Raw genomic sequence first — 17,371 nt, 5'->3', positions numbered from 1 at the left:
AGAAGAAGAAGAAGAAGAAGAAGAAGAAGAAGAAGAAGAAGAAGAAGAAGAAGAAGAAGAAGAAGAAGAAGAAGAAGAAGAAGAAGAAGAAGAAGAAGAAGATGAAGAACGCCTCCAAAACCCACCGAAAATCATCTGAAACTTCTTGAAATGCCAATGAAATCCCCTAAGACCCTCTCGGACCGCATATAACGTACATGATACCCTCCAAAACCCACGAAATCGCATCCGTGACTCCTCTGAATTCCGTCGAAAATGGATCCCACGTAACGCACGTTAGATCCTCGGTAACCCCCGAAAACGTACCAGTAACGTTTCCAAAATCTGTCGAAAATTCTCTTTTTTTTTATTTTTTTATTTCTTTGTATTTGTGGATTTTAACTTAATGCTAATTCTTCACACCGAAAATTCTCTGAAACTCTCTGCAATGCAATGTGAAGTTCTTACGTTATCATGAATTGTAAAAGTAAATACTCGCTGCAATGCATTCGAAAACCCTCTCAGACCCCCGAAAACTCCCCTGAGATCTCCTCCCACTAAAATCCCTTGGGACCCCCTAAAATGTCCCTGCAACCTCCCTTAACTATAAACAGCCAAAGGCCGCCGTTGCAAAAGTTACCGTCATTATTAAATTTTCTTATGCACAAGATTTGTTCTGAGCATGCAAGGGTCCCTACTGATTCACATTCCTCACTCTTCACTTTTCTACTGTTCACAATTCTACTTTTTTCTGACTCACTCCTCACCCCACATTCCTCATTGCTTAATCATCATTCGTCTTTTTAGCTTAGCTTAGTTTAGGTTGACTGTACATTTAAATGGTTGCTCCTCCATGAATGGTCGTTCTGTTAAAAATTGCACTTAGATCCAATTTAATAAGGACTGGGATACACTTATTCTCAAAGTGTAACATTCGCAGCTCAGAAATGGTTGATGAATAATGAAGTCGGCCTTACAGTCAGATGAAAAAGGAAAGTAATATTAGAATGAGATTACCCAAGTAACCAAAAGTTCCGCTTCCCATGACAAAATGCGCTTTCAAGTTCCACAAAGTTCAGATAAAGTTCCGAACGGAACTTTCTAGTTGCTTAAGAGTCTAACTTCGCAAATAAGTTCCAGCAAGGCTAGCCTCTTAAGCAGCCTGAAAATACCATTCGGAACTTTATCTGAACTTCGTGGAGCTTTAAAGCTGCTTAAGATGCTACTCGGAACTTTGTTGGAATTTTCTAGTTCCTAGAAGTTCATTTCAGTAGCTTGATGTTCTAAGGATTTATTTTTATAATTTTAGCAAAAACATCATTATAAGCAAATTGTCATAGATAACTAAAATAAATTCATCAAATCAATGAATATGAAGGCAAATGAAAAAAAAAATATGAAGCCCACCAGATTTGAACCGGTAGTCGCTGCGATAGAGCCTTACACTCTTCCCCAACACCACAATTGCGATGAAATGCAAAGCGGATGAAACCTGACTTAAATCAATCCTCTATCGACATCTAGGTTTGCACTCTTGTACAGTAGTAAAGTCAACTTATTTATATTATGTATCTGTAGAAACGCAGCGGTATGACGGCACCTTATCACGCAGGAGGTCCCGGGTTCAAATCTACATAGGAATGCCATATGCATAAGTAAATAAGTATATAAAAGAAAGTTTGTGCATGTTTCGCAATAATGCAAGCAACAATAAGTTGCGATGAATTTGAAAAGTACATTTTTGTTTTCACATTCATTTTGAGGAAGTTCCGTCAGAAGCCTTAGAAGGATAGTTTTCTAATCCGACTTCCTTATGGGAACTTTCAAGTTCTGAAATTACTTAAAAATGAAGCTGCTTTGAAGGCTAAAGAGCAACCTCCAACAAGCTACTTAGCTTATAAAGTATCCTCTTATCTGAACTTTTGGTTACTTGGATATTGCGATTTGAGTGTTGTTGGGGAATCATTGCCTATAAAGACAAACAATGTAATGCTGTTGTTCAATCAATTCTAATGACTACCACAAAATAAGGAACCAATTAGGGGGTTTTCAGCATGACTATGCCGTGGGAGACGATTGATCCAGGAGTTGGCTATGGAATAGTAAGGTGAGATGCAGGCTTTGTCCCAGTTGAGAAGAAGAAGCTAAGAATTACCACAAGAAAATTTAAACGAAAACCTTATCTTCGATTCTGCTATCTAACGGCAGCCATGCCAATTCAAGAGCCACTGGTAAACCCAAGCACTACATAAACGATAACTTGAAGTGATCTTTATCCACTACTGCTGTTGCCATAGCGTGCAACATGAATGACCATCGAACTAAACTCTTTCTCAATTGAGAATCGTTTTTCAAATCCCTTCTATCTCCCCCTCCCTTCCAGCAGTTGCGCCATAGAGCATTTGCCGTGATTGTTGATTCTTACCGTTTGGTTTTATATTTCGCCTTCCTCCCCTTCCACAGGGCCACGACACGACGACGGCCGGCATGAGCTGGGCTCTGTTCCTTCTTGGGTTGCATCCGGACGTGCAGGACCGAGTGCATCAGGAAATTGATTCGATTTTCGCTGGCTCCGACCGGCCGGCCACGATGAAGGATCTCGGCGAGATGAAACTGCTGGAACGGTGCCTGAAGGAAACGCTCCGGCTCTATCCATCCGTGTCGTTCTTCGGTCGCAAACTAAGCGAGGACGTCACCCTGGGCCAGTACTTCATCCCGGCCGGAACGCTGATGGGCATCCATGCGTATCACGTGCATCGCGACGAAAGGTGAGCTTCAGACAGATGTTTTTCACAGCTGTGTGTGCTTTCATCTGGGGAAGGAGAACGTTCTTGAACTGTGTGTATACCCAATGCTGTTGATTCACAGATTTTATCCCGACCCGGAGAAATTCGACCCGGATCGTTTCCTACCGGAGAACACGGAACATCGTCACCCATTTGCATATATCCCATTCAGTGCTGGACCACGTAACTGTATTGGACAGAAGTTTGCCATTCTGGAGGAAAAAAGCATCGTGTCGTCTATTCTTCGGAAATTCCGCGTGCGTTCGGCCAACACACGCGATGAGCAGAAGATTTGCCAGGAATTGATTACTCGCCCGAACAAAGGTATCAGGCTGTATTTGGAAAGGCGAGGCTGAAGATTTTGTTGATATGAATTGATATTACATTGCAGTTGGTTTTAGGAATAAATAAAGGTGCAACGATTGTTGACTTATATTTCTTTTGTGTTTTTTTTTTCAAAGGAATTTATAGACTAGAGTAGACTGGATTAAATAGAAAGGACACTTCAGTGAACTGGGGTAGACAGGAATAACCTGAAATAAAATGGAAAAGACCTGAAAAGACTGAAATAAACTAAATTAGACCGGTATAGTTTGGGATAGATTAAAAAATAATATGAATAGAAATAGGAACAGAATAGGAATGGAATAGGAATCGAGTAGGAATAGAATAGAAATAGAATAGGAATAGAATAGGAATAGAATGGGAATAGAATAGAAATAGAATATGAATATAATAGGAACAGATTAGAAATAGAATAGGAATATAATAGGAATAGATTAGAAATAGAATAGGAATATAATAGGAATAGAATAGGAATAGAATAGGAATAAAATAGGAATAGAATAGGGATAGAATAGCAATAGAATAGGAATAGAATAGGAATAGAATAGGAAAATAATAGGAAAAGAACAGGAATAGAATAGGAATAGAATAGGAATAGAATAGGAATAGAATAGGAATAGAATAGGAATAGAATAGGAACAGAATAGGAATAGAATAGGAATAGAATAGGAATAGAATAGAATAGAATGGGATACAATACATAGAATGGAAAAATAAAAGAGTTGGAATAGTCGGGAATAGTTCCAAAGAAATCAACAACGCCAGAAGTCAATTAGCCTTAGAACTATTCTGTCTTTTTGTCCTGTCATGTATTGCTCACTACTGAAACTAAAGGAGTTTAGACTATTTATACATCGATTAGAAATGAGTCTTCCTGTCCCATTAATATTCCATTGAAATGTCTCCCCCATTGTACGAGAACATAGATTATTGCACATCGATGTAACCTACTTTCACAAAACTTGCAATCATAGATCATTTTCCAACTAATTGAAATGTTCAGACAAGCAGAAACGGTGCGCATCGAACGGGGGCTGTAAACTTGCCTCCATTACAAGAAACTACTTTGCTCGGACATCGGATTTGTGTAACGAATCGAAAAACAAGATTGAATCCTCCCGAGATGACATCGTTATCTTGAACCCACTGGCACTGCTGCACTGACTGCTCTGCTGGTGCTGCTACTGTTGATGTCTCTTCCGGGTCCGGGTCCAACAACTGCCCGTACCCGGAGAAGATAGCGATCGCATTGTGCCCCACAAAAGCAATGGATGGTTCGACCACGTTGCGAGGCTGGGCTGCTCTGGCCCTGCCTGCCACGCACGTTTAGTCGATGGCATTTAAGTTGCAATCCAGTTGAATGCAATAAATCTGGAATGTAAATTCCTCCTGTCAGTGTACGTTCGCACCCTTCTTACTGGTTTGTTTCCCTGGCAGTTACAGGGAGGCGTTTTCGTAGGTGTGCAGGGTGGTGTTCCGAGAACAAGAATACCAGAAGATCATAAGACCTGAAGATCAAAGGATACGAAGACCCGAAGATTAGAAGACCAGAAGAACATAATACCAGAAAACTGGAAGACCAGAACACCGTAACACCAACAAACCAAAAAAACAAACGACCAAAAGACTGGAAGACCAGTAGACCCAGAAGATTCAGAAGATAAGTAATCCAGAAGACTACAAGCCCAGAAGATCATAAAATCAGATGATCAGAATACCAGACCAGAAAACCGGATAACCAGAAGATTACATGACAAGAGGATCAGAAAATCAGAAAACCAGTAGACCAGGAAACCAAAAGACCGGAAGACCACCAGAAAAATATAAGATGAGATGACCGAAGAATCAGAAAACCATAAGACTCAGAATACCAGAAGATTAGCAGACCAGAAGACCAGAAATCCAGAAGATCAGAAGACTAGAAGAACAGAAGACCGGTAGATCAGATGGCCGGAAGACCAGATGACTGGAAATCAGAAGACCAAAAGACCCAGAATACCAGAAAATCAAAATACGGAAGATAAGAGGATCGGAAGAATAGAAAATCATAAATCCAAAAGACCAGAAAACCAGAAGATCGTAAGACAAGAAGACCACAAAACGGGAGGATCAGAAGACCAGTAGACCAGAGAACCGGAAAACCAGAAGATCAGAAGACCGGAGATCCAGAAAACCAAAGACAAGGTATTTTATAACTTTTTAATATTGTAAATGTTGACGCCTATGGTTCATCACAACAAGACAAGAGGATCAGAAGACCAGAAGAGCAGATGATCAAAATCTAGGAGATTAGAATATCAGAAAACTAGAAGATTGAAAGCCCAGATGACTAGAAAACCAAAAGACCACAAGATTAGAAGAGCAGAGGATCAGAAAACAAGAAGACCAGAAGATTAGAAAAGCAGAAGAGCAGAAGACCAAAAGACCAGAAGATCAGAAGAGCAGAAGATCACAAACCAGAATACCAGAACACCCAGAAGACCAGAATACCGAAAGACAAAAATACCAGAAGATCAGAATATAATATGACCAGAAGACCAGAGGCTCAGAAGATTAGAAGAACAGAAAACTAGAAGACTAGAAGTCCAGAAAACCAGAAGACCAGTGGACAAGGCTGAAAGACCGAAAGACCAGAAGATCTGAAGATAACAAAACAAGAAGATAGGAATACCCGAGGACCGGAAGACCAGAAAACCAATAATCCCACAAAATCATAAAACTAAGGGACCAGAACACCAGAGCAGGAGAAAGACTAGCAGACCAGAAAATCAGAAAAAGAGATGACAAGAAGACCAGAGAACCTGAATATTAGAAGACCGGAAAACCAGAAGATCAGCATAAGATTAGAAGATCAAAAAACCAGAAGATCAGAAACCAAAAAACCAGAAGACCAGAATACCAAAAGACAAAAACACCTGAAGAACAAAGTATAAGACAACCAGAAGACCAGAGGACCAGAAGATTAGAAAACCAGAAAACCAGAAGACTAGAAGTCCAGAAAAATATGAGATCAGAAGATCGGAAGGTCAGAAGACCATAAAACCAGAAGACCAGAAAACTCGAAGGACAGAAGACCGGAAAACCATTAAATCAGAAAACCAGATGGCCAGAAGACTAGATGGTCCGAAGACCAGAAGACCAAAAGACCAGAAGACTAAAAGACCAGAAGACCAGAAAACTGGAAAACTGGAATATCATTACACCAGAAGACCAGAAAACCAGAAGACTAGAAAACGAGAGGACCGGAAGAGTAGAAGACCAGAAAACTATTAAACCGTTGGATTAAAAGACCAATAGTCCAGGAAACTATAAAACCGAAGGATAAAAAGATCAGAAAACGAATGAACCGGAAAACCGGAAACCAGTGGATTTTTTTTTTCTTAATTTCGTAGATTTTTACGCTAATGGTGATTCTTCAAAAGAAGACTATAAGACCGGAGGCCAAAAGAGTAGAAAACCATAAATTTAGAAGATCAGAATATCAGAAAAACAGAAAACCAGAAAAATCGAGAACCAAAGAACTAGAAGACCAGAAAACAAGAAATCCAGAAGAACCAAGACACTAGAAGAATAGAAGACTAAAAAATCAGAGAGCCAGAAAACAAGAATACCAGAATATCAGAAAACCACAAGACCAGAAAACCAGACGACCCAGAACAGCAGAAGACCTGGAGACTAGAATATCAGAAGACCAGTGGAACAGAAGACCGGAAGATCGGAAGACCTTTAGACCAGTAGACCAGAAGACCAAAAGACCAGAAGGCCTAAAAACGAGAAAACTGGAAGATCAGAAGACCGGAAAACCGGAGGATCAGAAGACCAGAAGATTAGAGAACCGGAAAACCAAAAGACCATAGAGCCAGGGAATCCAGAGACCAGATTTGTTTCATCTTTTTCATTTCGTAAATTTCACGAATGGTGGTTCTTCACAGTAAGATTGCAAGAACAGAAGACCAAAAGAGCAGAAAACCAGAAATCAAGAAGAACCAAGACACTAGAAGATCAGATGAATAAAGGACTAGAAAATCAGAGAACCAGAAGTCAAGAAGACTAGAAAACTAGAAAACCAGAAGACCCAGAACTCCAGAGCATCTGAATACTAGAAGATCAGAGGACTAGAAGATCAGAAAACCAGAAGCCCAGTGGAACAGAAAACCGGATAAGCGGTCCAGGGGACCAGACGACCGCAGGACCCGAGTTTCGGAAGACCAGAAACCCAGGAAACCAGAAGATCAGAAAATCAGAAGACCAAAAGGCCATATGACTAGAAAAGCAGAAGACTAGAAAACCAGAAAATCAGAATATCAGAAGACTAGAAGACCATAAAACCAGACAACCAGACGACCACAAGGTCAGAAGACAGGATGAATCAGAATACCAGAAGATCCAGAGTTCAGAAGACCAGAAAACCAGAAGACCAAGATATTTTACAAATTTTTCGTTTCGTAAATTTTGACGTCATGAGTGGTTCTTTACAAGAACAAGAAAATATTAGAAAACCAAAAGAAGACCAGAGAGCTAGAGAACTAGAGGATTAGGATTTTTTCTATCTTTTTCGTTTAGTAAGTTTTGATGTCACCAGAAGACCAGAATACCTTCGTGTCATTGGGCCAAAGCGGGTGACATTGGGCCACTATTCCGCACGTTTAGAATACGACGGGAATGCATATTATGTGCTTCACTACTAGAATACATAATTCTAAGATGCATTGCATCCACCGTTGGATTCTCTGACTTATATTGAATTCGTGGGATCGATGGACCAATGTTACCCTCTAGGCCCAATGTCACTCTGAACGACGGTACCAGAAAACCAAAAAAAATAGAAGACCACAAGGATAGAAGACCACAAAACCAGAAGACCAGAAGGCCAGTAGACCAGTAGACCGGAAGATCAGAAGACCAGTAGACCAGAAGACCACAAGACTAGAAGACCAGAGGAACGGAAGACTTGAGGGCCGGAAGACCACACATCAAGAAGAGCAGAGGACCGGAAGATCATAAGACCAGAAAACCAACAGACCAGAAAGCCAGAAGGTCTCAAAACTAGAAGACTAAACACCGAAAGTTCATTAGACTAGAAGACCCGAAGAATACATAAGACAATAAAAACACAAAACACTCGACAGAGAAAAAGGAATGAGAAGACAGAACAAAACGACAGTAGACAGAAGATTGAAAACGGACCACAGAAGAGAGAAGATAAAAGACAAAAGATAGTAAACATAACACAGAAAACAAAAGGCACAAGGGAAGATTCAAATATTACGTCCATCGTTTTTCAGGATTTCTAGACCCCCCCTCCCCCCTCTGTCACGCAATTTTTCTATACCCAATACACGTACTGTCACACTTTTCTAGACCCCCCCCCCCCCCTCTCCCCCAAATGTTGGACGTAATTTTTGAACGTTCCCCAAGGCAAAATACAGAGGGCAGAAGTCAGAGTCAAATGTCAGAAGGAAGAGCATATAAAGTAGAAGACATAATAAGGAGGATAGATGTCAAAAGTCTTACATCTGAAGTAAGAAGACAAAAGACAGAGGGCTGAAGACAGAAGACATAAGACATACGATGGAAAACAAAATACAGGAAACATAAGGCAGAAGATAAAATGCAGATACAGCAGACAGAAAATTTGAGACATAAGACAGAAGATAGAAGATAGAAAAACATGACAGAAGATTGAAAATTTAAGATTAAAGCAGTAGACAGAAGAAAGAAGGTAGAAAACGAAATACAGACGACAAATGACAAAAAGGTGAAAAGGAAAGGCAAACTTTAAAACATAGAAACAAGAAGACGAAAAACACACCCTGTACAGATATGAAAGCTTGCCTCTGTCTCGTGCCATGACTACCCCACGTAGTAGGGGGCACTGCTCTCCGACTGGACTTGCCGTTTAAATTCAAAACTCGCAATTTTCACTTGCATGAATTCGCACACAGCACTGACACACGGCACACCCACCAGTAGTAGCCGCCGCAGCACAATGGATCGGAACATATTGGAACCCAGGGAAATGCACAATGCTCAACCGAGCGGGACGACACATTTCATGATGTTTGCACTCTCCTTCGTAACCGAGGACGACACCGCGCCACCGACCGTCCGGGTTTGCCCGAGTGCTCTCTTTCTCACGCTTGTTTGGCCAACGATACGGTCCACTCTTCTGCCATTGCATTGCATTGCGTTCTCTTATGGTAGCTCCCCGGGTCCGGGTGGGGATGAAAGTGTGCAACCATGGTGATGCACGCTGGAAATGTGTGTTCCTACCTTATAGCAGTTGAAAGAGACAATGGAGCGAAGAAATTGCTGTTACACCAAAATGAAGTGCGAGAAGTGGAAATTTATTTGATTCGAACTTTTACCTTTCACACTCCGGACGAGGACGATGCACCGACGACGATGAAAGCTCCGGCTGGGGGGGAAATGGGTAAGGAAGGTCTGCACCGCACAGTGAACGAACAGTTGAAAAACGTCAGCTGGAGATTTTTCAAACAATGAAAATTAATTGAGTTTATACTTATTTTTATATTAAGGGACCGTACACAAATTACGTCACGCTCTTAGGGGGGAGGGGGCTTTTGCAGAACGTGACGACCCTTACAAAAAATATTGAGGTCCTATACAAAAAGTGTGACATAGGGGGGAGGGGGGGGGGTTGAAAAAGGTCATTTTTGGAGTGACATAATTTGTGTATCACCCCTAAGGTGAATATATAGCGAAGCCACACCTCGAATTTTCAAGAGCACAAAACTGAGGAATTAAAAGACGGATTGTGCTGAAAACTTGATCGATTGGTGACCCGCTGGTGGTGACCAATCGATCAACTTTTCAGCGCAAACCAACCTTCGGTTCCTCAGATTTGTGCTTTTGAAAATTCTAAGTGTGGCTTCGTTATATATTCACCTCAGGAATACACAAAAAAATCATTCCGCTGTGAGTTTAAGATGTTCCTATTCAAAACTTCTGAATAAGTAAATGGGAATTTAGTATTTTGAATTCGACCTGCATTTTGACGTTGTAGACGTCATTTTAGCCTGAAAGTCCTAAAAATACATAAAAAAACCAACACACCAAACCAACAAAGATGCCTGTTACACCCAAGGAGTCATTTTATAGTACCTTTTTTAAGTATAGCTAATCTGGTGTTACTGGAGTAGCTATTTTTCATATTTTTATTCTAATTAACATTCCAAGACGCGCGCCATCAAGCAGCTGAAACTGCACCACGCTGTATACTACGAGTGAGGTTGTTTGGTAGTGCTGTACTTTTCAAAACGGCGCGCGTCTTGAAGGGCTAAGGGAATACTTACAAACGACGTTTTTCGGAAAACCCATAGAAGGTTAAAAGTGATGTTTTTAATACCACATTTTTTGCATGACGTCTCTCACTTGATGATCGAATGCAGATTAGTAATTTCAATTTTCTAGAATATCATATCCCACTGTGTTCCATATCGTACGAATTAGACCACGTGCTACCCCAGAAGATCCCAACAGATCTATGTACTCGATACAGGAAAGAAAAATATATCCTGCTGAAATAAATTCTCACTTTTCCAGCGTGTGTGTACAGAACACTTACCTTATCTACCGCACCGACGACGACAACGACGGAGGGAGACATTTCAAAGTGGTACCCGTACCGATGTGTGGTGCGCAAATGTGTTACCGTGCAGAATTTAAAACGAATAAAATAGAAACTCCATAGAGTACCACCGGTAACCGATTGCAGTGCACCCGAGATGCACCGTAAATATCAATCTTGGCATAAATACACACAAGTAATAAATCGCAACATATCGATCTGAGATGCGATAGATGCGGGTAGTGTTCTTGCACCCATACAGTCAGTTTGATACAATGGGAAACTACAGCACTTCACTCAAAAGGAATGAGATGTTGATACACTGACTAAGGATTGCGGCCTTACGCTTAGATAAATGTTAACGTGGTAAAAAGAAATCGTTGCTGTTCCACACCACCGCTTATTCGATTTATAACCAGAATCTATGTTTTCTCCCATAATTCTCGGTTTTTCATTCAACCGATCGTGACATTTTCCCAAGTGTCTAAGAAGCCTAATTGTACACTGATGCTCATAGGCACTTTATTACCTAATACTTCATCGAGGATCGCATTCAAATCGGACGGCTTTTAATTTATTGCCGACAATGCAATGGCCTTCAAACGGTGAGTTGGTTAATGGTACATTTCCCTTCATCCAAGTAAAACCAGTTAACCAGAACAATGGCGGCAATATGGACGACGGGTAAATACCCCGTTCAGGAGTTGATGTCTACTACCTATGAGGGCTTCGTGGTCGCCAAAGTAAACGGGGTTCTTCTGTAGCTGTTATGCGCTTCCGCGGTGGCCGATCGAGCAGTTCACGCAAATGCTGGACCGCATAACGACCGTGCTAACAGGGCGAAGGCCGGTGGTAATAGCGGGTGACTTTATTGCCTGGCCCGTGGAATGGGGAAGCCGTTTCACGAACCAACGGGGTCAGATCTTGCTAGAAACACTGACCATCTTAGATGTCGACTTGGCTAATGTCGGTACCAAGAGTACCTATAGTCGAAACGGAGCGGAGTCAATTATTGACGTGACCTTTTGTAGTCCTGGCTTAACAAGTAGTTCGAGCTGGAGACACAGAGAGCAGACATCCAGGCTAGAACAAATTTCATTCAGAAAGTTGTGTAAGGATTTGAATCTTCACTTGAGTAAGGTTGCAAACCAATACACGATGAAAACACTAACGTCGCCAAACACCATATTGCCACCATAATTCCTCACACAGTTTCGGAACTGGACTTGGATGTCTGTTCTCTGTGCTAGAGAGTAGATGATAGCTACACTCACAGCGACCACTTGGCGGTTTGCTACAGTATCGACTACAACAACAGCAGGCAGCGAGTAGAAGAAGAGGCGGCTAGGCCAAGGCCTAGCCCTCGCAGGTGAAAGACATCATACTTCGACGAAGGGGTATTTAGGGAGGCCCTCCGCCGTGAACAAAATTTACTTGGTTTAGACGGCGAAGAGCTGGTTGCGGTGCTCTCACGTGCGTGTGATGCGACCATCCCAAGTAACAATCAGCATGCCTTGAAGATTTATTCATGTTTTATCCTGGTTTTATACGAGCATGTGAAAAAGCTAGTTGTTCTATGTTAGTTTTATGTGGTAGTTTTTTACTTTACACCTTTGGCATTCCATAAAACTATCATATAACTTCTTAATTAAATTAATTAATTATCGATTTTTGCGGCTTAACCAGCCGAATGGAAGTTTTACTTTATTCCAAAAGCTAGACTTTACATATACTGGCGTGAGTGAGAAATGGACAAATTGAGGTGAAATTTGCGAAAAAGTTACTCGTCCTCTCGGTGAGACTCGAACTCACGACTCCTACTCACTAGACAGGCGCGTTGCCGCTACGCCACGAGAAGACTCGAAGACGTAGCTGCTAACCTGAATTCAAGTTCAACACAAAATTCCGAGGTTATCTTTTCCACAGATTGCACCCCTTTCGGATGGAATGAGATGTACATCCACACTACGCATATATTGTATATGTAAAGCCTAGGCGAGAGCGCATTGTTTTTGTGTGTTGGAAGTCCACACACCTCTCATCGACGACTGTGTCGAAGAGATCGCGCGGTGAGCGGAAAGCTTCCAATGGGTCGCGACGTTCTCAAACGACCGGTTACGGAACATGAGTCCGTTGCTCGATGACATAATTAAATTAATTAATTATCGATTTTTGCGGCTTAACCAGCCGAATGGAAGTTTTACTTTATTCCAAAAGCTAGACTTTACATATACTGGCGTGAGTGAGAAATGGACAAATTGAGGTGAAATTTGCGAAAAAGTTACTCGTCCTCTCGGTGAGACTCGAACTCACGACTCCTACTCACTAGACAGGCGCGTTGCCGCTACGCCACGAGAAGACTCGAAGACGTAGCTGCTAACCTGAATTCAAGTTCAACACAAAATTCCGAGGTTATCTTTTCCACAGATTGCACCCCTTTCGGATGGAATGAGATGTACATCCACACTACGCATATATTGTATATGTAAAGCCTAGGCGAGAGCGCATTGTTTTTGTGTGTTATAAAAAACTTCAGTTAAAGACTTGCAAGTAATCATGAATTGGTTTTACCACTTATTATATACCATTTCAATAAAACTTGTATTTGCGGTTGTTGTCGGAGTGATTTTTATTGTAAACAAATACACAAAACTGTGAGGCAATGCTTAAAACCATCAAAAGATTTCGTGGCCGTAACATAGACCAATAAATGCTGTGATAAAACCGTTAGTTCTATCATGACCTCAGTTATGGCCACCTTAGGAGGGTCAGCCCTGTTGGAGAAATCAGCAGGAACAGAGAGTTTTATCAGAAAAACATGTCGCCTAGCCGGGATAATTTATGTAAATACAAAAAATCATCACTCAATTTTATGATTTCACTTACAGCTTAAGATCAAACTTAACGATTCAACACGTTTCCGTCATATTATTTTCCGAAAAATTACATAATGTTTTTGAAACTCCGCTATGTTGAAAAAACCTTTTTCACGCCCAATTCTACCGAGTAAATTAAATGCATTTAACTTTCAATTAATGCACAGTTTATGTGGCGCATTTATTTTTTGTCATTATCACAGTCACATTCACCACAAATTTCCCGTGGCATGTCTCCTAACACGTATTAAATAGGAAATCAAATCTCAATTCCAGATCGGCATCTTTCCAATTCATGGCTGGATAAACAACCAAACATAATTTATGCTGACGATCGAACATATTGATAGTGAAAAAATCAAAACAAATATTTGACAAGTCAGAATATGCACACTTATTTTTGAATTGCCTGTTCAGTACTTTTTTGACGAGATAAGAACAGCAGTACGATCTCGGTAATTTCGGTAATCGATTTTACTGAGGTTTAGTAAAACAACTGTCAAAATCATATGGAAAAGGTAAACAATGCATTTTTGCTGAACGAGCTCGGTGCTCAGCAGTTCTAATCTCGTCAAAAAATTACCGAACTCGGTAATCAAAATTAAGTGTGTGGTTTTATTTAGAAGGTTGTATTGGGGATACGATAAAACTATTATACAACCCGACCTCCTAAGTCGGTTTGCATAAGAAGTCCTGTAGATCATAATAAGACTGGGCCAACTAGCCAGATTGTGAACTTATGGAGGCATGAAAGAGCTCGAGAGTACTTTAAAGTCAGCATCAATGGTTTTATGGTTAGGGGTTTTGAATCGCTAAAAATCAAAATTGTTACTCGGGATGAATAGGCTAGTCCACCCTAGAAATGGGAGGCCACCGGCTTACTGGTGGACCGACGCGATTGCGGACCTGTGCCGCGCCTACAGGATCGTTATGGCCAAGACGAGAGGTGTAATGGCTCCTAGTGAGCAATCTCCAGAGACGTTGGAGGGGATCATCGAGGGGCTTTTTCCGCATCATGATCCTAGTCCTTGGCCTCCTTTCATAGGACAGCCGGGGACTGGGGCTGGCGATGAGGAGAGGGTCACCGATGTGGATCTTGCGGGAATATCAAAGTCCCTTAGCGTAGGTAAGGCCCCAGGTCCGGACAGTAGCTATTGCAGAGGCTCCCGAGATGTTCAGGTCTGCTATGCAGAAATGCCTGGACGAGGGAGTTTTCCCAGAAGCTTGGAAGAGGCAGAGCCTGGTACTATTGCCAAAGGCGGGGAAACCATCCGGAGACCCGTCGGCATATAGAGCAATATGCTTGATTGACACGGCGGGGAAGGTGCTCGAAAAGATCATCCTCAATAGAATGTTGAGGTTCACCGAGGGCAAAAATGGTCTTTCGAGCAACCAGTACGGCTTCCGGAAGGGGAGACGCTATCTTGTCGGTTGCAAAAACCGCCGAGAAAGCACTCGAGCCTAAGAGGAGGGGAATTCGCTTTTGCGCGGTAGTGACTCCGGATGTAAAGAATGCGTTTAAGGTGAAACATCAAGAAATCCCATTGCAGTTATGCATACAAACTTTAGAGGCACAAATCTGACGAACGAAGCTTCGAACCAAGCCGCACTTGTTTATCCTGGCTTTGCTCACTTGAAAAAAGAGGCAGCTTTTCCAAATCGAGCGCATTTGTTTACGAAATTTTAAGATTGGTGCTCTTGAAGAAGTGAGTAGGGGTCCAAGTCGGCCATTGAGGCAGCCATATTTGTATTCTCTGAAGTTTCTCCTTAATAGCGCCAGCTGGTCTGCTATTGCCGATGTGCTTCTGCGTCTGGGCCTTTTACTTTCAGAATCGTGTACTAGTCTACGACACGGAGGTGGGTCGGAAGTGCTTTCACATAACCTCAGGAGTCCCGAAGGTTTAATCCTGGGTCCGGTGTTATGGAATGTCATGTACGACGAGGTGTTGAGGTTAGAGTACCCAGTGGGAGTGGAGATTGTCGGATTTGCCGACGACATTACGCTCGAAGTCTACGGTGAAACGATCGAGGAGGTGAAGTTGACTACCGACCACTCGATCAAGGTTGTGGAGGCGTGGATGCGGTCCAGGAAACTGGAGCTGGTTCACCACAAGACTAAGGTGACGGTTGTTAACAACCGGAAGTCGGAGCTGCAGGCGGAGATCAGTATAGGTGAGTGCACTATCTTGTCAAAGCGCTCCGTCAAACACTTGGGCGTGATGATCGACAATAAGTTTACCTTCGGTAGCCACGTCAATTATGCCTGTAAAAGAGCCTCCACAGCTATAGCGGCACTGTCCCGGATGATGTCCAATAGCAAGCGCAAGCTTCTGGTTAGTGTTGCTACGTCCATACTTAGGTATGGCGGCCCGGCGTGGGGCACTGCGCTAAGTACTAAATGCTACCGACGGAAGCTAGAAAGTACTTACAGGCTTATGTGCCTGAGGGTTGCGAGCGCGGCACAAGAGGCATACTGCCAGAATGGCCTCTATGGTCAAATGGCAGCGCGCGTGGGACAGTTTCACCAAAGGAAGGTGGACCCATAGGTTGATACCGAGGGTAGATAGTTGGATTAATAGGCGCCATGGGGAAGTTACATTCCACCTGAAACAGGTCCTTTCAGGTCATGGTTGCTTCCGACAGTATCTACACCGTTTCGGGCATGCGGATTCTCCCGATCCCCTGATAGGGCCTGAAGGGTAGTGATACCCTTCATTTACGGGCAGGTCAGATCGGGTTGCACGTGGGCATCAGTTCTTGATGTCTGCTGAGCAGTTGGGTGGGCGCGGATGGGATTGACCCTGCCCGCCTTCCGAGGACAAAGGGGTGGTGAGGAGCACTCCGGAAAGTGGCTAAGCGCCAGCATGCTACCGTGATGGACTCTCCAAAGCGAGTCATCGATGTTCGTTGCTGCAGGCTACGCAGCTTAACTTGAGGGTGCGATGTGCACTAGCCCCTCTCTGAAGCAATGCCTTCTTGGTAGTTCCGGAGAGACGAAGAGTTTGGCGACCATAGAAATGTGTTTTAGTGGGTCGAGGAGAGAGTATTCCTGGCTTTCACTATTGTTGTAGAAGACGGCCTTAACCCCACACTACCCTAACCTTCCTGTTAGGGTGTGTGTTGAGCAGATTTTCCCCCCTATGGTTTAGAAGGAAAAAAAAGTAAAACCTTGACAGGCCTTTGAATATGCTAATCATTTGTCCACGAAGCAAGCTCGAAAGCGACTACGTTCAATGGAAGGTGTGATCAGGACGGAAGGAAACTCAGTAGAATGGAGACTCCAATTAATGATGAAATAGTTGAAAAGAACACAGACGCGTTTCGAACAAGTGAAATGATCCAGTGATCACCAGCTGCCACGCTGGAAACCACTGCGATTTCGGGCAGTAGCACGCTACGTAACCGGCCCCAAAGAAGCCGGCGGAAGCTAGTGTTCATGAATTAGCGAGTGTTTACATCGAACTTAAGCAGCAGCTCTCATGAGTCGAGCTTAGTGTAAGTGAGGCGGCAGGTGAACGAGCTCTAGGGTAAAAGGGTATAATGCGCCCCACCGGGGCAAAACGCCCCTCTTCATTTTCTAGCGATTCAAGCACTTTTCGCATGCGTGATCGATTAGAAATCTCAAATATTGAATAATTATTGCCATCAAGCTGGTCCGTTAGTGGATTGGTACAAAAAAGCAATAAAAATATCAAAAAGTCTGAAATCGAGGCTTTTGGCGTAATATTTTACCTCTTGTGAGCTGACTTCATTGTAAACGAAGCTAGTTCTATTCGCTTGTGTTACCTTGCAAC

The 17,371-nt window shown here is 42.5% G+C and overlaps 1 protein-coding gene across 1 annotated transcript; it reads left to right on the top strand.

The window, feature by feature from the left end:
- The first annotated feature begins 2,421 nt into the window (after positions 1-2,421).
- Positions 2,422-3,200, top strand: LOC134289002 (cytochrome P450 4C1-like). The gene is made up of 2 exons (XM_062854984.1): positions 2,422-2,747; positions 2,848-3,200. Exons 1-2 carry the CDS (start codon positions 2,467-2,469, stop codon positions 3,119-3,121), a joined length of 555 nt encoding a protein of 184 aa, XP_062710968.1. The 5' UTR covers positions 2,422-2,466; the 3' UTR covers positions 3,122-3,200.
- The last annotated feature ends 14,171 nt before the right edge of the window (positions 3,201-17,371 follow it).

This window comes from Aedes albopictus, chromosome 2 (assembly GCF_035046485.1).
Source record: "Aedes albopictus strain Foshan chromosome 2, AalbF5, whole genome shotgun sequence".
Lineage (NCBI taxonomy): Eukaryota > Metazoa > Arthropoda > Insecta > Diptera > Culicidae > Aedes > Aedes albopictus.
Note: the sequence above shows the minus strand (reverse complement) of the source record. Positions and strands in the feature narration are given on the sequence as shown.

What these genes read in the sequence shown, in the direction of transcription:
- LOC134289002 (XM_062854984.1), top strand. Translation starts at nt 2,467, where the DNA reads ATGAGCTGGGCTCTGTTCCTTCTTGGGTTGCATCCGGACGTGCAGGAC. An exon ending in CACGTGCATCGCGACGAAAG is followed by an intron (nt 2,748 to 2,847) that starts GTGAGCTTCAGA and finishes GTTGATTCACAG; the next exon opens with ATTTTATCCCGACCCGGAGA.